At 45.2% G+C, this 25,818-nt stretch overlaps 1 protein-coding gene across 1 annotated transcript in view; it reads left to right on the top strand.

Annotated features, from left to right (window-relative positions):
• Wdfy1 (WD repeat and FYVE domain containing 1) overlaps positions 1-21,278 on the top strand; it is a 46,285-nt gene extending 25,007 nt beyond the window's left edge. Inside the window, exons 4-12 of the mRNA XM_075952171.1 lie at positions 3,096-3,150; positions 5,096-5,246; positions 6,590-6,702; positions 9,537-9,663; positions 10,600-10,705; positions 14,838-14,939; positions 16,322-16,452; positions 17,449-17,557; positions 18,216-21,278. Coding sequence (XP_075808286.1) covers positions 3,096-3,150; positions 5,096-5,246; positions 6,590-6,702; positions 9,537-9,663; positions 10,600-10,705; positions 14,838-14,939; positions 16,322-16,452; positions 17,449-17,557; positions 18,216-18,275 — 954 coding nt within the window. The 3' untranslated portion in view covers positions 18,276-21,278. The remainder of the gene's footprint in view (positions 1-3,095; positions 3,151-5,095; positions 5,247-6,589; positions 6,703-9,536; positions 9,664-10,599; positions 10,706-14,837; positions 14,940-16,321; positions 16,453-17,448; positions 17,558-18,215) is intronic.
• Positions 21,279-25,818: the final 4,540 nt, after the last annotated feature.

The following is a 25,818-nucleotide window of genomic DNA, read 5'->3' as shown; positions in this document are numbered from 1 at the left end:
TTCTTCAGTTGGCTGGATATGTAGGAATGGAATTTCTGGGTCATGTGGTGACTATTTAATATTTCAGGAATTCCTCTGTCCATTTTTAGTTAATTTATTTTTGTGAAAGAGAAAACCTTGCTTTATAGCTCAAGCTGTCCAAGAACTTGCCACCTTAGTGCCTTTACCTCCAAAGCACTGACCTTAGAAGTACGTGTCACCGTCTGGTGCCCTGGGTTTTGTTTGTAAGTTCTTATTTAGTGCTAGATACTAGACTCCTATCAGATATACAATTTGCAAAAACCTCTCCTATCATAAGAGTTGTCTTTTCAATCATTTTTAAGTTTTGTAAAGTCCAATTTATCTTCTTTTTTTCCCTTTCTTTTAGTTGCTTGTACTTTGGCTACAATATCTAAGGAACTTTTAATTACCTGGCTCAAGGTCTTATTCCTGTTTTCATAGGAGTAAATTAATCTGTGGCCATATCCCTCTGAGTGTCATAATGTCCTAATCCTGTCATAGGAACAGGCACATTATACTTCTCTTTTCTTCTAGAAGTTTTACACCTTAGTTTTATATTAGATCTTGGCCCCATTATTAGTTGATTTCTGTAGATGGTCTGAGGGATGGCTTCACACTTCTTTTGCATGTGGCTGCCCAGAGCTAGCCCAGTGCGTGTTGTCTTTTCCCATTGTTTTTACTTGGTTTCCAGAGGTGGAAGCTTAGTAAAGACTTGAGGTGGCACAGGTCTGTGATGGAGGCAGGTATCTTGGCTGGTTGGTACTGAATGATAGAGGGAGGATCCAGGCATAACTGAAATGTGGACAGGAGCAAGGTCATGAAAGAACTGCGAGTAAAGTTTTACATTTTATTGTGTGGTGAGAAGCTAGCACAAAGGTTTTTGACAGGCATACAAAATGAGGTGATTCATATCCCCCTTCACCTCTTTCAGATAGAATTTCACTACACTGCTCAGGCTGGCCCTAGAACCTACTGTGTAGCCCCCGTTGACCTCAGACCTATGACCTCTCACCTCACCCTTCCAGAAGGATGGAATTATAGGCACCGCTTATATTCTTGTGCCTGGTGATATTCTTAAGTGACTAACTGTGGAGACTGGATTGGAGAGGAACAAGAATGGAAAGGAAAGTCAAGTTACTATGGCAACCAGGAATCTGGGCTCAAAGACAATAGCCTCAGAAGTGGACAGATGACTTAAGATGCGTCCTGTCATGTTTGCTGTAGGTACAGTTGGAGAGAACAACAGAAGATGTCAGGTGACACCAGATTTGGGCCTTGAATTACATAGGCTGGTGCAATTTCCCAAGGAAGAAAAGGCTTCTGGTGGCAATGGGAGAAGGGAGCAGGGAGGTGGTGAGTTCAGAAAACACAGGCAACAGAGAGAGACTGAGAGAAAGCTGCATCGAGAAGGGCAGCGTGTGTTTGTGTATGGACGGATGTAAGAGGGAGTACAGGTTAAGAAGCTAGGAAGCAACGAGCTAGACAGTGAGGAGGGAGGGGGTGGGCACAAAGACACAAAGGTCATGAAGGAAGATAGAGACCAAGGGTGGGGTACTACAAGGTGTGGAAGAACTGTCAAAGTGTGCTTGAAAATTTCCTAGGGATTATTTAATATTTTACATGTCTGCTAAAAAAAATAGATAGATGATAGATAGATAGTAGATAGATAGATATAGAGATAGATGATAGGTGGGTAGGTAAGTAGATAGATAATAGATAGTAGGTAGTAGGTAGATGATAGGTCGGTAGGTATATAGATAGATGGGTAGGTAGGTAGAAAGGTAGAAGAAGGCAGCCAGGGGTAGGAGGGAACACATTCTCCTTGCAGACATAGAAGCTTGGAGCACAGTGGTAACAGAAGGGACCATAGTGGGAAATCCTTAGGGTGACTAATAAGGGCTAATCCTAGGAAAGGGGTTTTGCTGGAAAGAGGATGAAGAGTCTTATGTAGGTCAAAGATCTTCATTGTTGTTTTAGTTGATCTGCACTTTAATGCAAAGATGCCATGATTCTGTTTAACGGCAGGGAAAAAAGAGCCAAAGGTAAGGATGGGCTGCTGCCCTATCATTCATCCAGCATTGGCAGGGGGCAAGGGCCACTCTGCACATAGTGCAGCAATGACTGGCAGAGCTCTGCCCCTCTCCTTCCAGTGACTTAGTAGGGCTCTCATGACGCACACAGCCCTGTGAGGTAAACCCGCAAGTGTGGGAAGTGAGCACCTTCTCCCGATGGCTTTCGGTTGAGGAACAGGCTGCAGTCACAGCATGTGAAGGCGGTAGTTGCAGCAGAAAGGGACAGTGCAGTAGTCAGCAGTTGGTCTCTGGGCCGGCCGCCTTGTCTGTTTTCTCATTTACAGCGCTGATGACCTTTCGTACCCAGCAAAGCCAGGTGGAGGACAGGAAGCCTGAATTCCTTTTTTTATGTGTGTGTGTGTGTGTTTTCTCACTCTAAATGAGTCTACAGTTTATAATGTCTGCATTACATAGCAACTTAACAATTTAACACTGATCAATAGGATTCTTAATTAGTGCATAGTCTTTTAACTTTTATTGATTCTTTTCATTACAGAAGTAAGTGCTTTTTTTTCTCGTAGTTATTTGAAAAATATAAGAATATCCAAAGACCTTCCATAATCTCTAAAGGTTGTGATTGCGAGGGTATTTTTATGCACACAACATGCTCATTTTCCTCATTAAATTGTCGAGCCATCCCCATGTCTTTCCTGTAAGTCATCAGCAACATTGACAGCAGATCTTTAACATTGGCTCCTTACGTATTGTTTTGTGAGGTTTATTAATTTAGTTTTGCATAGCCAAAGGAGCAAAATTAGCAAACCTGGAGGAAGTATTGGACTCAATGCTGAGCTGGCCAGCAGCAGTTTCTTTGTAGGGTTCCAGCTGTTTGATTCCTCCTGAAGAATGATGACCCAATCAGCTTTTCTGGGGAGAGCAGTTCACATCCCCTCTGTAGCTCATCTTGAGTGCCATGCCTTATGACAAGCATTTTTTTTTTTGGATTTTGATTCATTTTTCAAGTTGAGCTCCTATTGTTTACAGAACTGTAACTGTCTTCTTATTGCATATGCTTGCTTTTAGGAATTTCACGTTTCTGAAGATTTTAATAAAATGAATTTTATCAAGACCTATCCAGGTAATGACACACATTCTCGCATGTTTACATATTTAAATCCACACACATCGAAGGTAGGTTTCCATGTTACTGCACCAGTTACATGAGAGACTATTAAGTTATTTGCCATCCTTTCCTTCTTCCTGCATTTAAACTTTTGTATATTGGGTAAGTGTACAAGATTTAATTTCACTATTTTTTTATTATTGGAAGAAGATGTGCACTGCTTCCAGTTTTTGATTAACATACAGTGCAGTATACATACGTGCATTTGTGTGTACGTGCACATGTCTGTGGGTGTGATTCACAGTTATATGTATGACTGTGTGCTCATGACAGCAATACTGACTCTAGGTGTTTAATTTTGATGACTTCTACTTAAGACAAAGTCCTGCAAGTGGAATAGTCAGGTCAGACACTTAAAAAGTTATTTTAATGCTACAGATTTATTTTTGCAAACCGCTTTCTCAACAAAAGTGCAGCTCCTTGCAGCTCCATGACCAATGAGTGAACGAGGTTCTCCCTTGCTGGATCTTCCTACCATTGCTGCCTTATTAGTTGGTGCCAGTTTGACAGGAGTGTTTTAAATGACTTCGGCTTTATTTAGGGTTGGCCATTTGTCTTCCGTGAATGTCCATTATGATTTGCAGTGTGTTGTAACTGAGTTAAAAGGTGTGCTTTGGAACATCTGTCAAATACACATTTTATTAAATCTGTATTTAAGTTTCCAGAGTTCTCTACTGGTTATATACAGCATAGTTTTGTAGTGGATTCTAGAGTTTGTGTTTCATTGGTGACTTATGACATCTAGAAATCTGTGGAAGAGTGAGTAGAGTTTGCCATGTTTTAAATTTTACCCCATGGGAGAGTTTAGAAACCATGGGCGAAGCAGGATAAGCATTAACAGGCTTCACCGTTCTTTCCTAAAAGAAAATACTGAAAAACTACAGGAGCAAAAAGCATCTAAGCCTACAAATAAGACAGCTGAGAAAGGTAATTGACTGTCGTTCTGAGGTCTTTACCGTGAGCTGGGATAAACCTTATCTTACCTCAGCCTGACAGCCACAGATTTAGTAGGAAAAGTGTTTGGGGTCAAACAGATCAAATTATATATATATTTCAATTATAAGATGTAGTCTATAAATAAAAGTGATCTCCAATTAGAAATATCGTTAAAGCAGAAAAAAGTAAACAAGAAGCCCACTCAGTCACCATCTGGGATTTGGTTTGCGGGAACCTATGCCTGAGAGCTGTGGGGCACCCTTGAAGTTTCAGGGCTTTCGGGGAGCACAGCCTTGTCACGGGCTCTGCCCGACGGTCACATCGACATTCTGAGCCTCTCAGTTCTTCTGAACAGCTCACACAGCAATAGTAGTCTTGTCTCTGTCTGGCCTTTGACTTTATCCATCCGCTTGCGCATTTAGTAGATACCTGCTGTGTACAGAGTCTTGTGCCAGATGTAGAGAAGTCATGTTATGCCTTAAAGTGTGAGGGCTCATCCATCTACCATGCAGAAAAGGTATGAACAAGAATAAAGTCCGTCTGTCATGGCGGGAAAGGCACGAGCAATGATAAAGTAATCCGCACATAAAATACACTCTTGCTCTCTTGAGAAAAATTTGCACTGTGTATAGAGACGGCATATTAAGGTCGTCAGAGCAAAAGTAAAAATGTTCCTTTGAACACAGAGAGATAATGATAAAAAATTCTTGGTTTCTGTTGCTGGAATCCTTCTGGAGCATGCCTCTTTAGTGTTTCTGACAGCCTTCTATGTGAGGTGGCCCAGGACTTTGGAGAGAGCCTGTGCAGTGCATGGTGGGGATGGGGAGAAGCAGATTGTCTGTCATCTCCTGGGATCATGACTGCACTGTGGAAGTTGAGCCTCAGCTCTCACCCAGCATGGGGAGGTGTTTCTGAAAATCCCTTCTGTCCTGACGGGCACTGACCCTCCGTTTGTCTCCTGCAGCCCACCAGAACCGAGTGTCCGCCATCATCTTCAGCTTGGCCGCCGAGTGGGTGATCAGCACAGGCCACGACAAGTGTGTGAGTTGGATGTGCACACGCAGTGGGAACATGCTTGGCCGTCACTTCTTCACATCCTGGGCCTCCTGCTTGCAGTATCCTTCAGAGTGTACGCCTTCCCATCACTCAGTTATTAATTGTTCTGAGACAGAATGACTCCTGTGGATTTAATCTCAAATCCAAGGTGCCTTGGGTTCCCCCAGATGATGGCAATCCCTGCTTTAACTTTCCAGCTCTATGGAAGTTATTTTACACACAGCTCACCTCTGCTTCAGATGACTCCTGCTTGCTGTATGCACCAGTGATGACAAGATGAAGAAGACCATAAACAACACCCTAGGTAGTACATGATGCCATGGTATACCTCTCTAACACACACACACACACATATATACAAAATATAAAATCGCTTTTCTTAAGTTGTTACAAGTGAATGCATAACATGAGCTATTTAAAATAAACCTTTAACATAGCACCATACAGTGTAGGCCCATACAAGGGAGAAATGTTCATGTATTTTAAGTAAGGTTTTTTTCTTTGATTTTTCAAGACAGGATTTCTCTGTAGCTTTGATACCTGTCCTGGCACTTACTCTGTAGATGAGGCTGACCTCAAACTCACAGAGATCTGCCTGCCTCTGCCTGCTGACGGTAGGGATTAAAGGCGTGCACCACCACTTGCCTGGCTTTAAGTGAGCTTTTCTGTCATAAGCGAGAGCTCTCCTAATGGCCTGTCTTGTAGCTCTCCTGACCTGGGTTGTAGAATATTAGTCATAGTTCTGCTGTTTTGTATACGGTGCTGACTTTCTACAAATGTCTGTGGTTCCAGAGGGAGCAAGGAGTGAGTTGTTACGGTAATTAAAACGCTTCACACTGGCGACCACCCCAGAGCGCTGATATCTGGGTTATGAACCACCTTAAGTTAAAGGAAGCCATTGTCTTCATTTCAAGCTAGATTTTCTCCGCCAAAAGGAAGATGAGTCTGTACTTGCTGTCAGTGTGACATTGTTTTCAGAGCTCCTTCGCAAAATAACATCCTGTTGCATTGTGTATGTGTGTATACATGTGTATGTTTGTCATTTGCACTATTTAGCAATTGTATTCTTTAATGTTTTATTGTAACTTGTTTGGAACTGCCTAGCTGTCATCTTTGCCAGCTCTCACTTTTTTTTTTTGGCTGGTTCCTGTTCTATTGCTCTCGGCATATTAACTGTTGGGTGGAAGCTAGCTTCCCTATAGCTGCTTCAGTTTTTCTTTCAGCGTATACCTGCCACTCCCTTGCTGTTTGCTCGTTGTCTCTCACATCGTGATTTCAGTTCTGTGGTCGTTGTCGTAGAATGCCTGAGTTCCGTGTGAAGCCTTTGTCTATGGCTGCTGTTGCTTGCTCTGTGGGAACGTGCTGAGATGGCTCCTGTCACCTGTCCTTGACTGCTTCTCAGGTATGATCTGGATACTCAGCATGCCTTCGTTGGAGATTACTCTGGACAGATCACCCTGCTGAAGCTGGAGCAGAATGCCTGTTCAGTGATCACAACCCTCAAGGGACATGAAGGTAGGCCTGGCCATAAGTTTCTCTCCTAGGTTAGGCATCCAACGTCCTACGGCAGCTCTGTGGTTTGGGGAGTGCTCCCCTCCCTGTGACTGGCCAGCTTTCAGTTTGATGGGATTGAAAAGATAACTTAAGTGTGGGTCATTCAACAGAAATCCTGTGTGCATTGTTTAAAGGGATGCCTTGTATTGCTTACCTTGTTTGCTTATTGACTGATGAGTGGATGGAGTTTTTTTAAGGTGCCCTGACGCTGGCTGTGTTCAGCTCATGAGAATCCTCCTCCATCAGCCTCGTAAGTGCTAGTTGTGAGCCGCCGTGCCCAACAACCTTTTCAAACTATTGTTTCCATAAAAACTTTTCAGGGGCAGGGGTTTTGAACCCAGGCCGGCGCATGCCAAGTTAGAACTCCACCACTGACCTACACTTCCGTCCCCAGACCATGTCTTTTAAACAGACCTTTGGAAGAGTTCTCATTACTGTTCTGTTTATTTTATGAGTTTCCAGAGCAGTACAAGTAGAGAACCACTGTGGGGCTGCTCAGCCTTATACTTGGTCACCAGGCACTGGCTAATGACCTGGGAGAGTGAATCATAAGATAAAACTCCCTGAGTCTGTAGCACACTGTGGCGGCGGGGCTCGGTGGAGGTCGGGAAGCTTTTTATATATGTGTGAGTGACACGTTGATTTCATTGACCACGGAGCTGAAATGCAATGTGGGTTTGTTTGGTTTTTATTTTTTTATTTTTTTGGTTTTTCGAGACAGGGTTTCCCTATGGCTTTGGAGCCTGTCCTGGAACTAGCTCTGTAGACCAGGCTGGTCTCAAACTCATAGAGATCCACCTGCCTCTGCCTCCCGAGTGCTGGGATTAAAGGCGTGCATCACCATCGCCCGGCTTATTTTTATTCAACTGGTTGGATCCCATTTCTGTGTGAGTCATGTTTTGGAACTTTGAGGTCTCTATCTTAGACTAGAGAATTGAACATTTGTTGAGAGGCTCAATAGTGTGTTTATTTAAGATGCTATTTAGGTGTTCAAGTGCAACAAGTTGGATGTATCATACACTTTCTAGCTAAGTTGTTTGGATGAAATAGACCTTCTGAGGTCAGGGACTTTGGGGGAAAGGTGAAAAGAGAAACGGATAACGCCTTAGAAAGCTGTTGGGGAGAAGCAGAGCTCCTGCTGAAGCTGCCCTGAGACTACTTAGTGGTTTTCCTGTCAGACCATCTGTATCTGTGATTTAGGTCACTGACCTGTGTGTCACAGGTTTCTGTGTCCCTCCAGGAGAACTGTCAGTGTGTGTCACAGGTTTCTGTGTCCCTCCAGGAGAACTGTTTGTGTCACAGGTTCAGCATTACTTTTTGTAATGACACACGAGGGGCACAGGACCCAACAGAATTCATAAAAAACAGATGGGGCCCAAAGCTCATTTTGCAGAGGACTTTTTTGTTTTGAGGTTTATGTGAGAAACTGACTTTTCTTAGCTACTAGTAAAGGTGGCTTCACTAGTTTCTGTGTCCCTCCAGGAGAACTGTCAGTGTGTGTCACAGGTTTCTGTGTCCCTCCAGGAGAACTGTCAGTGTGTGTCACAGGTTTCTGTGTCCCTCCAGGAGAACTGTCAGTGTGTGTCACAGGTTTCTGTGTCCCTCCAGGAGAACTGTCAGTGTGTGCCACAGGTTTCTGTGTCCCTCCAGGAGAACTGTCAGTGTGTGCCACAGGTTTCTGTGTCCCTCCAGGAGAACTGTCAGTGTGTGTCACAGGTTTCTGTGTCCCTCCAGGAGAGCTGTCAGTGTGTGTCACAGGTTTCTGTGTCCCTCCAGGAGAACTGTCAGTGTGTGTCACAGGTTTCTGTGTCCCTCCAGGAGAACTGTTTGTGTCACAGGTTCAGCATTACTTTTTGTTAGCAGCTGTTTCCCAGGTCAGTAGTAGTGGTGGAAGACACTCCTGCAAGAGAAATCTTTAGAAACAAAATATTCTCCCAGAGCCATTCAATTTGGTAAGCTGGCTAGAGTGTGAAATGTAAGGGTTGGAATTTTTTTTTAAGCTGAACTACTTTGATATATTTATTTTGTACACCTGCAGCATTGTTTTTTTTTCTTGAGGCATTAATTTAATTTTTAGAGATAAAAGCATCCTAGGATGAATTTCTATAAAGTCTCATGAGTCTGGAATAACCTAGATTTATATTGTAATAAAATACCCACAGTAAACTACAGGTATTTTTCTTGACATTTTTTTTCTCTCCAGAAGTTTTCTGAACTGATGTTTTATATCTAGCTGCTTTATAAATTATTGGTGGCAACAAAAACTTTTTTTTTTTTTGGTGTACCAATGCGTTTATTGGGGTTACTCCCAGGAATATGGATGAGGGGGGTTACCTTACAGGAGCAGGGGTAACTCAAAGACAGTTGCATCACTGAAAGTCCACATGACTCATGACAGGTAGTACATAGAAGGAAGGCTCATTAAGATGCAGGAAGTAAGCAACTCACAAGTCTCTGGAAGTCCCAGAAGTTCCCAGGTGCACAGAACCCTTTTCTCACTCACCAGAGATATAAGATGGTTAAAAAGAGACGCTGCAGCCCGTGGAGCTGCCTGCAAGGACAAACTTTAAACCCTTTGAATTCAGAGCTGTGCGTCTCACAGTCACATCCTCATCTTCCAACTTTGGATGATGGACTTGCAATGTTTTCTCCGTGACTCGTGAGGATGTGGTTTGAATGACCCTTTTACGACAGAGGGAGATGTTTTATTCAAAGGGCCGGCTGGCAGTTGGGTTTTCCCGTTGCACATGTGTCCTGATGCTGAGTTCTGTCTGACCCTTCTCTCATGTGCCTAGGTAGTATCGCCTGCCTTTGGTGGGACCCCATTCAGCGGTTACTCTTCTCAGGAGCATCCGACAACAGCATCATCATGTGGGACATCGGGGGACGGAAAGGCCGAACACTTCTCCTTCAGGGCCACCAGTACGTGACCATTGGGGATGGAGGTCTGAGTCAGGAAAGGAGGGCACTGCTCTTCCCTCCTGCCTTCGTTCTCATTGCTTTTGTCCTGAGTCAAAGCAAAATGGAGTGTGAGGTGTTCTTCCTCGTTAGTCTACAGAGGTCACCGCTCTTCTCCCAAGGAGTGGCCCTGTTGAAATACCTACTTAAAGCACCATGGATCAGAGACTGGAGGCGAGAACTTTGACCATGGCAGATTGTATTAAAGTACGGGGCTCCTCCTGAGCTGGGGACATAAGTGGTCTATTAAACCCTAAAATATGTCTCATTAGAAAGTAACAGGTGCATCAGTAGCTAAGTCCCTTAAGCTTTGATGTTGTAATACTTAGGGCTGCTTGTCCAGCCTGTGAAAAAGGATCCCTTTCTTTGCTCCTTCACTGTGGTTTTCTTTCTTCCTTGATGCTGCTCAGGCCATAATTGTTTACTGCAATTACAATCAAGTTGAAACTTAGCCAGGAGAAAGGTGCAAAAGTTACCAGGTCAGGAGATTGCGTGGCATCCAGGTCCGAGAGCCTCTGGGAAGAGGGCAGAGTTCTCCCTACGTGTGCACGTGAGTCCCCTGTGGCTGCGTGAGAGGTGACTGTTCATGGCCCTTGTGGCCTCTCTACTTTTGCATATGAACTGCTTTCCAGTAAGAGTTATATTCTGTTTTGTTTTCACAAGTAAATAAACTGTGGGAAAGAGAGTTTATGGTGATGGCCACAGAAAACTGCAGTTCTTACCCTTCTCTGACTTGCAGTTCCGATGACAGATTCAAAAGGAGCAGCATTTCTGTTGTAGAGAGTGAGACCTGGTAGTGAGTGCTAAAGTAGCCCCCACAATAGAGTGGAGAGGGCTGAGTTCCGGTGGGGCGTTCCCAGGCTGTTGTGTGTTGACGTGTGACTTGTGCTCCGTTTGCAGCGACAGGGTGCAGTCACTGTGCTACCTGCAGTTCACGAGGCAGCTTGTCTCCTGCTCCTCAGATGGCGGAATTGCAGTGTGGAACATGGACGTTAGCAGAGAAGAGGTAAGGAGCAAGAGCGTGGCCGGCAGGTCAGAGGAGAGCCCTTCTCTCACTGCTCAGTTTTCCACCTTGCTGGTTGGCAGTCGTATAAACAATCCCCCCTTTCTCGCGGCTCCATCTGTGAATTATTGTCTAACAAAGTTCTTTTAAATTTTAGACATTAACCTGTTTTATTTGCACGTGTGTAAGTGTGATGTGTATCTGTTGTGTTCTTGTGTGTGCATGGGTGCAGGGTTTCTCTCTTACTCTCCATCTTGGTGGTGGAGACACTAAGGCTGGCGCTCACAGATTTCACTAGCCTGGCCAGGCAGCAAGCCCCAGGAACCCAAGCCTCTGCCTTCTCAGCAGTGGGATGACAGGCATATACCACTCTGCCTGGCTTTTTGTGTAAGTGCCTAGGTTCTGAACTCATAGGGAGCACCTTGCTGGCTCAGCCATCTCTTCATCTCTCATCTCTTCATCTCTCTGCCGTGCCATAACCCGCCCCGGGGGAGACTTTCTGGTGTTAATGGGCAGTGTTTAGGTGGAATAATGGGAGGACTCTTTGCAGCCAGCAGCCTTCTAACTCATCCAGGGATGGGCCCATGAAGGCCTCTTGAAGTATTCGTGCAAGTCCGGAGCGTTTCAGTTTGGAAGCTCCGAGAAGGATGTCGCAGGACAGAGCTAGGAGATGGTCATTGCAGGGCAACCGTGCCTCTCTTCTCTGCTTCTATCTGGTGCTGCACTCTCTCCCAGTGAGTCCATGTTGATAACCGTTTTCTTTTTTGGCAACTTGATTTTAAATTTCATTGAGCCACTTAACTAGGTGTGAAGCCTTGTTTACATAAGTCCCTTAGTCTCTGGGTGTCTGCTTTGTCTTCTCCACAGTGAGGTCATTTCCTAGGGTGATATCTAGGCCTTTTCCATTTCTTTAGTGCCGTTAACTGTCTGTGCAGGCTCTCGTCATCCTTTTATTTTAGGGCACACTGCAGTGAGTGCGCTCGACCTCCTCCGTGTGCGGTCCTTCACTTACTCGCCCCATGCAAATTTCTGAAAATAGATTCCAGGGGAGGGATGTGTACATCCAGAGGCTTTTTATAGCTGTCATCAGATGGTTTCCAGGCAGGATTTCCTGCTCATCTCTGCTAGGACCAGGGCGGTCCGTCTTTGCTCAGTGACAGCTGTGGCTTGTGATGTTGATAGCAGAAGTGGATTCAGAGGGCGATGGATGGGAAGGAGAGTTCCACTTAAAGGAACCTTCACCAAGCTTTCACCACGGAGTGGCCACACAGCCTGGCAACTTAGGGGAACATATGGTAGATGTGTTTTGATGTTCTATGGTTTTTGAATTATGTGTACATGTGTGTGTTGTGTTGTGTGTGTACTGACTTATGCCCTACTCTCTTCCCTTTGCTTTGTCCCCTTGAGACAGGTCTCTCACTGAACGTGGAGTTCATGGTTTTTGCCTAGGCTGGCTGGACAGCAAGCGCAAGCAATCCTGTCTCTTTGTTGACCACCCCTCACTGGAGTTACAGATGTGTAACTGTGTGATGTTCACTAGAATTCTGGGAATCAGTTCAGATCCTCACGCTTGTACTGCAAGGCTCTTACTCACTGGGCCATCTCCCCAGTCTTGGTGAATCCTTTTTGATACTGCACTGTAGCAGGTATTATCTTACACGATGTCACATGTGTTCCCTCTACTGTCCTGTAGGTCATTGTGCAGTTCAGTGCACCCCATGTGCCATTGCAGTGGGTGCCGTGTTAATCCAAAGTCCCCTGGAAGCTTCTATGAGTGGCTCTGCTTTGTGTTGCCTCATAATAACTGTGGTTCTCACTGCGTAGATTTGGGTTTTTAGTGTGCCCCTTACATGCTAATCAGGGAGTTGTCTATAGGAAGCAGTAGTGACAAACTTGTTTTCAGCTTCCTACCCGCAAGTTGAAGAAAACAGACTGCCCCATAGCTGATAATATGTGATCCTAATGCAGAGGCGTTCTAATTGCTAAGTTTCCTGGCAGCCTTGTGTGGCAAGCCAAACAGGAAACTCTGGTTACATGGCTGCAGTTTGACTTCTAGTTTGGCACATTCTAAAAATCTTTTGGTAAGGCTTGGAGTGGTGAATTGTACAACATAGCACCAGCTTTGCATGCTCCATGAAGGTTCTTTCCTTGCAAACGTCTCTCAGGGCTGGGCTCTGCATTCCTCAGCCGCTGGTTGTATTCACCAAGAACAGCTGACATGCTGTTCGGTGTCCTGGGTTCTTGGTCCTTCCTTCCCCAGTCTTGTTCTGAGAGAACAGAGGTGAGAGGGAGGATGCATTTCCTGTTTGACCAGGGATAACTTGGGATTCTCTCACAGGTTGAAGCACCCCAATCTCAACACACCTTTGTTTTCCTTGGTGCATTCTTTCAGAAAATGCAGTCAGAAAGTGGGAGTAGTACCCCTCCTTTAGGTGACATAATTGTGAACTGCAGTTGCACATGTAGGAAAAGGAAAATACTGTCCTGCCTGTCAAGGTGCTTCCTGTGTGGCAGAGATGGCTTCCTGTTAGTCATCTCTGGAAGAGGGGTAAAGCAGTTTGTACCCAAAGAGGCTTTATTTTTAGTAGATACTAACTTTTTTCTAGCTAAGGACTTGCAGTGCTAAGGTGAGCAGCCTGCTATCTGGGAGGTCTGACCCTGCCAGGGATCCGTAGAGTGTCCAAGGCCCTCCCCCCTCCATCCAGGCTTAGGAAGGTGTGCATCCAAATAGAATAGGACCAAGTGGGGTTATTCTTGCACTTTCTTTGTTCATATTAGACAGACGGAACAGGATGCAGAGAAGATGTAGATGTCATAGCGCTTAGTTATTATCCTCTTCTCCGAGCTGAGGGTGTTGCTGAATGGTAGAGCATTTGCCAAGTGTGGGTGCTTAGGCCCTGGTTCACCGTCCCCTCATTGTGCGCTTTCTTAAGACAGAGTCTCCTATAACTCACACCAGCCTGGGAGTCTGTGTAGCCTGAGCATGGTCTTGACCTCTGGGTCTTCCTTGGCTCCACCGCCTGAGCACTGGGACACAGGCATGCATTGCCACACCTGACTTCATCATGCTGGGATCAAACCCAGGACCGTTCCATCCTGGGCAAGCGCTCAGCCTTGTCCTTGGCCCTGCCTTGCTCTTCTTTGCTCTTCTCAGTGCGGACAACCCCTTTCCTCGTGACTCATAATAACTTAGGGTTTAACACCTACTTCGTGTATTAACAAAATTAAGTTAAGGGTTTTCTTATATTAAAGTTTGTTCCAACCCTATTTCTGCACTGATTATAGTTTTCTATCTCAAGGTACTAAAAGTATATTTTATATTCCCCTGTGCTCCTCTGCCCTCTAGTTCAGCAAAGTAATACTCAGTCTTAGTCCGTGGCTCTCCGAGACCAGAGCTTAGCTGTCATTCTCCAGCACCATGGTCTGAAGCCCCCAGGAAACAGCACTGGGAAGGGCTGTGTGGCAGCTGCCAGTGTATGGTGACAGCACACTCACTGGTCAGCGTGGGGAAGGAATAGCAGAGTTGGCTGTCCAGTGAGGGCACAGGATTCAGATGAGCAGTGGACCTGATCCTGAGGACTGGGCAGGCCAAGGAGTGGTAGTTAGTCTGTCTGGCATGATGCCCACACAGAACTACTAGAAGTTTCTATTTTGTTGGTCTGTCTTACAGTGGCCCTATAAGAGCTAGTTCAGGTTGCACAAGAAATGGGTTTTATTCAAGTGGATATAGATTTCAAGTAATTTTAGCATGAAAAAGAAATATATACGACCATCTTAAAGAGTCAAAGTATTTTGTTATCTGCAGGTACAATTTGAACAACTCTGTAAGCACTGTTAAAATTGTTACCATTAGTCAGAATACAAGCGTGAGTCAGGTATGGTGGTACACACCTATGCTTGTAGCTCTTGAGAGGCAGAGACGGGAGGGTTGTTACAAGTTCCAGGCCAGCCAAACTATACAGTGAGACTGTCTCCTAAAACTGACCAAACATAAAAACAGCAACAGAAAAATCTGTATACCATGGTATTGTTCATGGCAACCTCAGCTAAAATACATTGTAGAATTTAAAAGAAATATTAACTCTAGAAAGTTGTAGAAGTCTGTACTCATGTCTGAACTGTGTGCTGCGCCTAGGCTCCCCAGTGGCTGGAAAGTGACTCCTGTCAGAAGTGTGAGCAGCCCTTCTTCTGGAATATAAAGCAGATGTGGGACACGAAGACGCTGGGGTTGAGACAGGTCAGTAGCTAGTGTTTCCTCACCCTCTAAGGATTCTGTGTCTTGTCATCGTTATCACTAATTTGGGTTTTTAGAAAATCATGCTTTGCTCTTACAAACGCAGTTGATTCCTCTATTGTTTCTCTTGCTGCTGTGTAACTGATAACGAGCATAGCCTATCCTGGGGCCGGACAGACCCCTTCCCTAACTGCTCGTCTGCTTGTCTTGCATTAGAAAGGTAGGGGTGCCTTGAGACGCTGGAGAATCTGTTGTGAAACTCTGGGAATTGTTTGCATTTGGCACTATTTCTTACTAGAGTCAGTGTTTGATATTAGCCAAGAATAAAATTAGAACAATGAGGAAATTCGATGAGTCTTAAGCTGTCACTAGCAGGTAAGTAATGGCCCTCCCCAGGGCGCTCTCTGACCCTGTGACTATCAGTTCATCCATCCCAATTGTGCCAGTATAAATACACCTGGAACATTTTCATTAAGGCTCTCTCAAATCTCTCTTACACTTTTTTAAATTAAGAAGCATGCCCCCAGGAGCCTATTACTGAGTTACTGATAGCACGAGATGCTCGCTCGCCCGTGTAATGCCTAAGGCCTGCAGTGGGATGCATTCCTGCACAGCCTCGAAGGTGGTCGCTCACTCAGGCCGAGCATGAATTTGGGCAGCTAACCCAGAGTGTGGTGATTTCATTCACCGTCGGTGGTGAGGGATTAGCCTAACATTTGTGTGTGTGTGTGACTAGCTTTGCTTGCTTTCACCCAAAGAACTGCCCCGTAAGGCCCCATCCAGACTGGCATCCCAGACTGGGCCTCCTTTATTTCTTATTTCCCTGAAACACTCTGAAATAGCCAAGTCTGTGGGATGCTTGTGTAGTGGGGATAAGACAGTACAGTTGGTATTCCTTCTGAAGAAAACACGGAAGCGTGGGTTTCACTCTTATGCATTAATAATTAATAGGACAGAGAAAAATGGTTGCCAGAGGATTAGCGGTCAGTCTGCTAGAGTAATAATAACCGGAGTGGTTTTTAGCGTTCTGGAGTAAGCTTATTTCCTGGATCAGAATTTGAAAGGTCAAAAGAACGTTATTCGCCTGTACAGATTATTCTAGACTCTTTTCTTTCTAGCATCTCCAGCAATTGGGTTCCTAAAAGAAGTTAAGTTTGGTTTGAATGTTGGTGCTTATCGTAGACAAGACACTATGGAACAGCAGACATAGCTGTTGTCCGCCAAGCAAGGAAGTTTATGTTTTTGAGACCCTTGCCTGTGTAGTGTTTCAAGTGTCAGTTGATGGTGCAGTGAGCATCAGAGGTATATGAAGCGTATTCTCCCTGGCCCCGTTTCCCTGCTTTTCCATGAATCAAAACTAACCCTGCCTCCCTCTCCCCTGGAAGCATCACTGCAGGAAGTGCGGGAAGGCCGTCTGCGGAAAGTGCAGCAGCAAGCGCTCCAGCTACCCAGTCATGGGCTTCGAGTTCCAGGTCCGGGTCTGTGATTCCTGTTATGACTCCATCAAAGACGAAGAGTGAGTGCCCTTGGCATTTGCCTGTGTCCCAACCCTCTGTTTGATGGGCATTGAGTGAGGGCAGCCTGAGGAAGGATCTAGGTTTCTTTCTACCCATGTGCTTATCTCTTTGGAACGTCATAAACCATTTCTGTTTTGTCTGTTTTTAATTACTTTTGTTTATTTGTGGGTTGGGCACGTGTGTGTCACAGCTTGGCTGTGGAAGTTCAGGGAGAGCTTGTAGAATCTATTAGAGTCTCTTCTTCTTAAGAATCAGACAGCTGGAAAAATGCCTTAACTTGCTCAGCCATTTTGCCAACCCACATAAACCATTTTGAGGAGACGTTCCTCTCCTAGCTTTGTGACTTTTGGTTGCTACTGTTTATCTCAAGCTTCTCCACTGGCTGGGACAGGTTTTTTTTGAGTACTGTGAGGGTGGTTAGGGGTAGTCCAGCGGCTAGGGCCCGTCTCACAGGACTTGGTGCAGAGACATGTTCTTGTATCAGTGGACAGCTCCGCTGAGCAAACTGACCTTTGTCCACTCATGCAGATGTCGTTACTAAGAAGACTGTAAAGACCTGTGCTTTCTGTGGATATTCTGAAATAACTTCATCAGACACAGTGCCCTCATGTGGGCAGATCCTTAGGAGAAAAATCACAGTTATCTTTCCTGTCTTCTCAGCAGAGCCTGTGTGATGGTCAGGGAGCTGATGGGAGGGAATGGTGCTCCGGGCTACAGAGCAGAGCCTCATAGCTCTTATGGGCGGTCGAGGTTCAGGGGCATTTCTCCTGGAACTACAGTTACAGACAGTGTAACTCCACTGAGCCCAGGTCCTACTGGAAAAGCAGCCAGTGCTCTTAACTGCCCAGCCATCTCTCCAGCCCCCAGTGCTATTTCTTTTTAGAAACGAATGCTAACACCATTATTGCTTGTCAGCCACCTATGATGCTGGCGGATCGCTGCTCTTTTAGCTCAGGTACGGTCAGTATGTTTCAACGATCCTTTCTCTTTGTTAGTCGGACTTCTCTAGCAACATTTCATGAAGGAAAACACAACATTTCCCATATGTCCATGGACATTGCAAGGGGACTAATGGTGACCTGTGGGACAGATCGTGTGGTAAAGGTAAGCAGGCCTGTTAGCATCTCATTTGAGATAGAGCCATCCTCACGCTGTGAATGGGCTTCAGGACACTCCTGAAACCATTGCCATTTGCCTTTGCTTTCTAGAATCAACTGCCTGCCTGCTCATAGCCCCGGTGACTGAGCAAATGGCTTTGATTTCCTACACCCTGAGGGGGAGTCACTCTGGGTGTTGTTTGGTCCTGATGGTGAGGACCAGGTGCCCTTAGGTCCTGTGGGTTCTGAGCTCTCACCTGGCTTCCATCTTTGCCCATCCCTGTCTCCAGCCTTTCCTGTCTTCTTGGCTAATGTTTTTTTACACCCTCTTTAGTTTGTGAAGAATCATCACATATATTTTAATTAATCTCCAGTTCATAAACAGAACTTGGAAGTAAATGTTTTAAACTCAGTTGAGTCATGAAACGGAAATATTTTATATTCTTAGACATTATAGTAGACTATTATGACATTGTTTTCAGGTTTCAAGATGCTACCTAGAAGTGTTTTTGTTGTTATTGTTTGGGTTTGTTGTTGTTTGTTGTTGCTGCTGATTTATTTTCAGTGTAGTTAGTGACCTCCATTGCTTTATCTGTATGTAAGTCTGTCAGTGCTGACTCTTGAACCCATGGTAAGTGTGCCTTCTCCGTGTCCCCTCATTGTAGATATGGGATATGACTCCTGTGGTGGGCTGCAGCCTGGCAACTGGATTCTCTCCACACTGATGCTGAAGCCGAGTGATGTCCGCTCCACCTTGCACACGCACAGTGACTTCCACAAAACAAAACCCTTCATGTAGCTCGACAGCCACTGTCATGTAAATGGACAGTAACCACCTGAAAAACAAATCAATATTTTTAAAAAGAAAAAATATATATATTTAAGTGTGTTTTGGGGTATTTGTGGAAATTATCTGTGGGGAATAACACCTGAAGGGTCTGTCCTTGGTGGTCCCCTAAGGAATAGAATTTCCTCAGCACAACTGCCTCATGAACATCGCACCAGTGGGTAAGGGGAAGTAATACAGCAAATGAAGGTTTTAGGGGGAAAATTTTAACAAAAAGATTAATGCTTACTTCACTGCAAACCTATGAGCACACATGGAGTCTCCTGAGAGGGTCCTCGGAAGCCCCTGCGGGCACTCTGCTGTCCAGGCAGAAGTTGGAGGAAGGGCTTTCTGTCTTTCTCCGGGGGAGTTGGTAGGATGTTAAGAAACTCCAGCTTCCTCCCTCCAGGCTGGCCGTATGTGAGTGAGTGTTCTCCACAGCGAGTTGCTGAAGAACCTCTTCAAGGTACCTGTTCCCGTCAGGTCGAGCAGTTGTTTCTCATGTGTATGTCTCTACAGTTGACACACAGCAAGACAGCCCACAATTGTCCCTCTCTCCCACACCTGCTCTGTGGACAAAGCTTTTTTATGGTGCTGTTGTACAAGCCTCCTGACATTTTTTTTTTCTTTTCTTTATAGCTAGTCATGACCCATGGCAAACCCAGCTCCCCCAGCATGGTGGGGATGGATGCCATCAGCCTGGTCCATGGAAAAACCCAGTCTTGCTAACAGATACATTTGTAGTCCCAAGATGAGCCCCCGTGATATGGTAGCAACTTCTGCCCCTCAGAAAAAGTCCTCTGAAGCTTTTATAGTATGCTGTACTTGTGACTAGTTGTTGTTCATGTTTCATAGGAAGAAATTGGTGGCCCTTTGCCAGAATTATCAGTCAGGTCTTGTACAGTAAGTAATCCCTAACTGCTAAACCACTTTTCATGTTTGGAAAAGCTGTTGTATAAAACGCATTTTCAAAGTTTTTGACCAGATAACCGGGATGAGGAGCAAAAGTGGGTTGGAAGGCCTGCAGTAAATGTTCAGATGTTTATGTATGTTGTGTTAACTGTAGCACATGAACTGCTCCAGTAGAACTGCGGGAGACAGCGGGAAAGGGCCAAACAGTGAATGGCCGCAGCACCTCCGTGACTCTTGCTAATGTCACTGCTGCTCCGTGCTGGGTTACATCAAGATCAGGGAATAGTTTCTAAGAGGCAGTGAAGCTATGATGTCTCAGTGGCTGTGACACAAACGAGGGAAGGAAAGGCAGCCAGGCATGTTGGGTTCTAGCTTTGCAGCGACAGCTCTAGTCTTCAGAAGTAGGACCAAAGGGTTTGTGTTGTCACCTTAACTGGTGATCCTTCACCAGACTCCGCTTACACTCTGGAAGATGTGTGTTGCCAGTGTGCTTTGCACAGGAGACTGAGCGATGCTCTGGAACCGCCGTGTCCAGTGTTCTCCTCGGGCTGCCCAGTCCGTGGTTCTGCCCAGTCCTGCCCTGTGGAATAGTGCTGAGCCCTGTGTGCTTTTGTTTTCCTAAAGACGTCTGTAAAATGTGACTTTTGGACATCTGTGGTAGATTAAACTGAATACTCTATATTTTTCAAGCTTTTTTTATTTTTTATTTCGAAAGCCTCCTGTTATAAAACCCCGTGTGGCACAGAGAGCATGAGGGTGGTTTGAGCTTCTAAGCGGCTAATAGATATTAAGGAAGAAATTTGTATTTAAGGGCGAATTCGGGCAGGGGACCTTAGGAAGGAGTGCAGACTGTTTGACAATGCAGTTCGTTCCGCAGTTGGGCCTGTGATCACGTCATTCAAATAATAGTCATCCCAGTCTCTTCCTGTGAGTTACACGTCGGGTAGCAAATGGGGTCATTTTTTTATAGAGGGTGAAAATTATATTCTCAAGTTTACTGACTGGGCACATGAGGAAGGGACAGTAAGGCTCATGCTTTTTGTCTTATTTGGACTCTGTTGCAAAATGGGTCACTTAATAGAGTTCCTCAAGGAACAGCTACCATCTTTCCTATCCCAGAATTCTCAAGCTGATGTGTAAAAACAAGGATCAAGAAGTGCAGGGTGTTAGAGGGGAGTCTACTTAGATCTAGTGTGTAACGAAGGGATGTCAAGTCTTTATTGTCATCATGGTCTTCAGTGGTCCTGTATTAGTTGTTCCCAGTGATAGCAGTAGGCCTGTACGTTGGTAGAATCTACTTAGTAGTCACTAGGTCGTAACAGTTTACTCTTAACGTGCTGCCTAGAAGACGTCACAAACACTAGCTCTAGAGCCCCTCACTTTGTTCTCCCTCACTGTGATTCAGTTTGTTAGCAGCTGTATTTATTCAACTGTCAGAACTGACCCATATATACAGAAAATAGGAGAGCAGTTCAGATCCAAGAAGATATTTTTGAAAATCAGTGTTTCATTAAAGTACTATTGATATCCCCTAAATGATAAGAATCCAGATCCTATTAATGAAAACAATCTGCTCATTATAATGGGAGGCTTAACAAATATGTAACACATGCTAATTTCTAAAAGGAGCTGATGTGTAATTGTTAATTGTGAGCAGATTATTGAATGTCTCGTCTATTTTCTGCAGTTTACTATACAATAACTCTTTGAGTAAGTTGAACTTTAATTGTGCAGCAAATTTCTATTGACGAACAATTTAAAGTGTTTCATTCTGTAGCCTTTATTGACTTGGGAAGCAAAAGATGACATAAAGTAATTCAACTTGTTCTTGTATAGCTGTGTTTCCATATAATACTGTGCTCTGTGTATCCCAGAGAGGCTGAAAATTTTGTTCTTTTTTATTTGTGGGTTTGTTTTTGTGGGGCTTTTTTTGTTATTTTTTTTCTTTTTTTGGAGAATATGCATATAATAAAATCTCCCTTGCTTGTTATGCTGCTTGCTTCGTGTGTGTTCTGTTTGGTCTGGGCACGGCACAGGACTTGTCTGTGTTTGTGTCACACTTAACTTGGCATTCCATGTGCTCTGGGCAAGTTACCTGCATTATCTTTAAATTCTAGTATCACCCCTCAAGTTTATCTTCCATTTGCATTTTACAGGTGACAAAATGAAGAAGAGTCTGTCCTTCTGTGTCTCTGTCTGTCTGTGTGTCTGACTTAAAGGCGGGTGCCTTCTCCGTGCCCCGTCCTCCAGTGCTAGCGTATCATACCGTGGCAGGGGAGTGTAGGAGGGTAGTGCTCTACTGGAGTTTAGAAACTTCGGTGAATCCCCAGTTAGTGTAGCTCAGGATAGCTCTGCACAGAGCTGCATAGAGAAGAGAGACCCTGGCTCCGGCTCTCCTGTGCCTGCAGCTCAACCCTGTGAGGTTAGATACAGTGAGTCAGAGCCAGGAAAATCCTGAGCTAATGCCGTAAGATGTTGGCCTGGCCAGTCAGGTTACTGTGTGCTTCTCAGAACTAGATGTCACTGTCTTTCCTCTCAGCATCAAACCAGCTTTATGGAAGAAAAGGACTTGGGCGTGGCAGTACACACTCCTATTCCCAACACGGGGTTTAGGCAGAAGGAGCCTAACCACCCAGAAACTGGAGGCCAGCGAGCTGCGGGAGACTGTCCCAGAGAGCAGACAGTAGAATAAGATTCCACTAAACCATACGAAGCACAGTGCTTTTGAAGCTCAGAGATGGCCCCAGTAAGCTTGCATCGTATGTCTTTCCAGTGTTTGCGATACATTACCATTTCTCATCGCTGTGCACGTTAGACTGTGTGTTAACTTGGCTCCTGCTGCAATTGCGTGTCTCTGGGTCCCTGAGCTTTGCTTAGCAGTAGGGAAGAAGCTTCTCCTTGTAGGTAACTGTTGTGATATGGAGCGGCGGGCTGTGTTCCTGCTGCCCCGGCTCACGGCTGCCTGGCTGGCTTATGCCCCAAAATAATTACACGGAAACTGTATTCTTTTAAACATTGCCTGGCCCATTAGTTTTAGCCTCTTATTGGCTAGCTCTTACATATTGATCTAACCCATTTTTAATAATCTGTGTAGTTCACAAGATGGCTTACCAGGGAAGATCTTAACCTGCGTCTGTCTGGAATGGGAGAATCATGGCGACTGCCTGAGTCGGCTTTTTTTTTTCCAGCATTTTGTCTGTTTATTCCACCTACCTAATTTTTTGTCCTATTAGGGCCAAACAGGTTTTTTTATTAGTTAACCAATAAAAACAACAGATAAGATACAAGGCCCACCTCCATCAGGTAACGCCCTATCGTGACCGTTTCTCCCACAGTAGTCATGGGAGTGCATGAGCCATCCATAGAACGCTACTGCTCTGGACCTAAGCTGCGGGCACACCTGCCAAATGCTGGAAGTGGTAGGAAGATGGAGGTACCAGAGGGATTATGAAGGTGGAACCATGGAGGCTTGCTGAGGTGTTTCTGATCTTCCTAAAACAACAAAGTCTACTTTGGGGTTTCTGCTTGTCATGGGAGTGTTAAGAACTCCACCCTCAGCCTCATGCTTGTGTGGGTGGGTGCTCTACTTCTTCAGCTGTTTACACAGAAAGAATTACAGGCCTCCCTATGAAGTGCTGGTATCTGTCTCTTTCCCCTTAAAACTGGACCAGCTTCAGTGAACTTGGTGACTCACCAGGCCAACCTTGGTAACTGGGAAACTGGTAAAAGGAATTATGCAATTTTGAGGCTAGGTCAGAAAATGCCACACAGTTCACATCTGTCTTTGGGAAACCAGACAGTTCCAGATGGCAGCCAGCACAAGCTCCCGGCCTCGTGAGTGTCCCATCCTGGACGTCTAGTGCCGCTGAGCGTTCAGGTCATTGCAGATGCCACCAGCAACATCTGGAACATCACAAGGCAACAGGAACATGCACCGTGGTGGGGTCCTGCTCCCAGATTCCTGACCCACAAAACTCGACAATAAAATGGTCTTTCAGCAGTGATGTCCCCATCATGGCGCTGCTGTCTCCAAAGTTTCTCACCAGACTACCAGCATGCAGAGCTATCCCCCACGAAGCAAAGAAAAGCTGTGCCCACACAGTGATAGAACACAGATGAGGGGCTCCTGCAGAGAAGCCAGATGCTCCTCCGTAAACTGAAGCCAACAGGCCAAAGCCCTTGCCATCTTCCCCTTAAGATTTCTTACCTCTACATCCCAGGTTTTTTTGTTAACCATATTGATGCCAGTTTTGAACAAAGCATAGGATAATCACACTCAGATTATTACATTGGCTAAATATAGAGGGACTAGTTTTTTTTTTAAGATTTATTTATTTATTATGTATATAATGTTCTTCCTGCATGTCGGAAGAGGGTACCAGATCTCATTACAGATGGGTATGAGCCATCAAGTCAGTGCTCTTAACCTCTGAGCCATTTCTCCAGCCTGAGGCACTGGGTTTTACAGGTTGGTAAACTATGCACCATGATTAGAACATTCAGAATGTTTTGAGTCACTGTATTCTCTCTAATGAAGGAACTGTTTACTACAAAGGGTTTTTATCTTTTAAACATTGTGTTTTTGTTGACACACAGTTCACTTGTGGAAAAAGCATTGGGCACAAAGTGAAGAGCTGTGATAAAGGTCCATTCTTGCACAGGGAAAGAGTGACCTAACAAATAGGTCATTTGTACAGTGTTCCAGAAAGTAATGAATGGAAGGAAGCAAAGAAAAAGGGGGCAGGCTTCTGGGGATGGAGGGCAGATGGTGGGTGTGGGGAAGGGCAACTTGCCAACTCAAATTCTGATCGGAGTGACACATGGACAAAGAACTCGGAGGAGGGTGAGGGATATAGCAAAGCCGGAAACAAGGAAAGAGGTCTGGGGAAGAGAAAAGAGCTGCCGTGTGTGTGGCCAGTGAGCTATGAATTAAGCCCAGCACAAATTTGTAAACTTGCTTGAACCATTCAAGCTGTCTCTTCTTTTGTACAATTTAAAACACGTGGTTACAAAGTTCTCTTGCGTGAACTTTGGACACAACAGTGTTGTGATGTGCTGTCAAAGGGGCTAGACATGCCTGGGAAAGCAAGGAATCCAGGCCCTCACTGCATGCAGCATGTGTCTGGAGAAAAGCAATGACGTAGAGAGGGACAAATGAAGGGGTGTCTCTCCAAAGCCTTTACAAGCTCGGGGTGGGTCGGGGGCAGGGCTGGGGGTTTATCATGCAGGGACATTGCAAAACCCATGACTTTTCCTAAGTGTAGCAACCTGTTGTGTGTCGGAAGGTCTTGGGTGCCAGACCAACATGATTTGACTTGTGCATTGTGAGTAGGTCACTCTGGCAGCTGCTCCATAGTATGTAAGGGGTAAGTGTACAAATGGAGGGCGCTAAAGAGGCTGTGGGGTGGTCCAGGTGAGTCTAGGATGGGGTGACAGAGGAAGCACCAGGGAATCTTGTGTTGGATGTATGTTGATGGAAGCATTTGCATGACTTCCTGATGCTCTGGATAAGAGAAATCAAGAGTCAAAGACAACTGCAAGGTTTGGCCTGAAAAGCATCACGGTCTGAGTTGGAGAAGCCACTGGAGGCAGAGAATGGAGCTGCAGCTTCCAGCCAGTCTGCAGAAACCAGGACCACAGAGACAGGCAGGTCGAGACAAAAGAGTGGTGGGCAGAAGGCTCATAGTTCAGTGGACCTGTTTAGGAAGTGGGGATTACGCTGAACTGAAGCCCTAGAGAAAATCAGGCTTTTCTGTTTGTCAGTTCCATGGTGCACACATAGCACCCTCACAGTGTTAGGTGTCCTTCGTGGGATACAGGAGGGTGTTGCACCCTCCCTCAGCCCAGTGTGTTTGATAGTTTTCTTGGGCCTGAATGTTCATATGTAGTTTTAATAAGCCTGTGTGTTCTTATAGCCCAAGTCTACCTTGGTGATTTATAGGTGTGGGAATAAGTTAACAGTCTGTGTTTCATGGGTAATGCTGGCCATATGGTAATGTCTACATGCACAGTGCATAGTTATTTTTCACTAATTGTTTGTACTTAGGATGGAGCCAAATGCTGCTTCTTATCAAACAGTCATCCGGGGTGTTGCTGGGGTTGTTGGTCTAGGTCTGAGCTCAGGTAGTCCTGGCCACGATCCCTGTTATACCAGTTGAAGAGACAAGTAACAGGGAAAAGTAGAGAAAAAAAACTTTATTCAGTGTGCTCACATTGTGAAGGGCAAGAAATGGGAGTCAAAGCCAGGCATGGTGGCATGGGCATACACAGGCAGATCTCCATGAGTTCTAGGACAGCCAGAGCTGTTTTACATAGATACATACACATACACAGGAGGGGGATCCAGTAACTCCCAAGTACAACTTTAGTGTACTAACACGCTAACAAACATGAGGTTTAGATTTAAACAGAGCATAAGAGGTATGCGTAGCTAAGCAGTCCTGGTCAAGGTATGGTCCTAACTGTCAATCATCCATCATCTCTGCGCCATGTGTTTTACAAGATAGACATCAGGTAAGTTGTCAGCATTG

This window comes from Microtus pennsylvanicus, chromosome 17, assembly GCF_037038515.1.
Source record: "Microtus pennsylvanicus isolate mMicPen1 chromosome 17, mMicPen1.hap1, whole genome shotgun sequence".
Classification (NCBI taxonomy): domain Eukaryota; kingdom Metazoa; phylum Chordata; class Mammalia; order Rodentia; family Cricetidae; genus Microtus; species Microtus pennsylvanicus.
The sequence above is the reverse complement of the archived record's forward strand: the minus strand, read 5'-3'. Positions and strand labels throughout refer to the sequence as shown.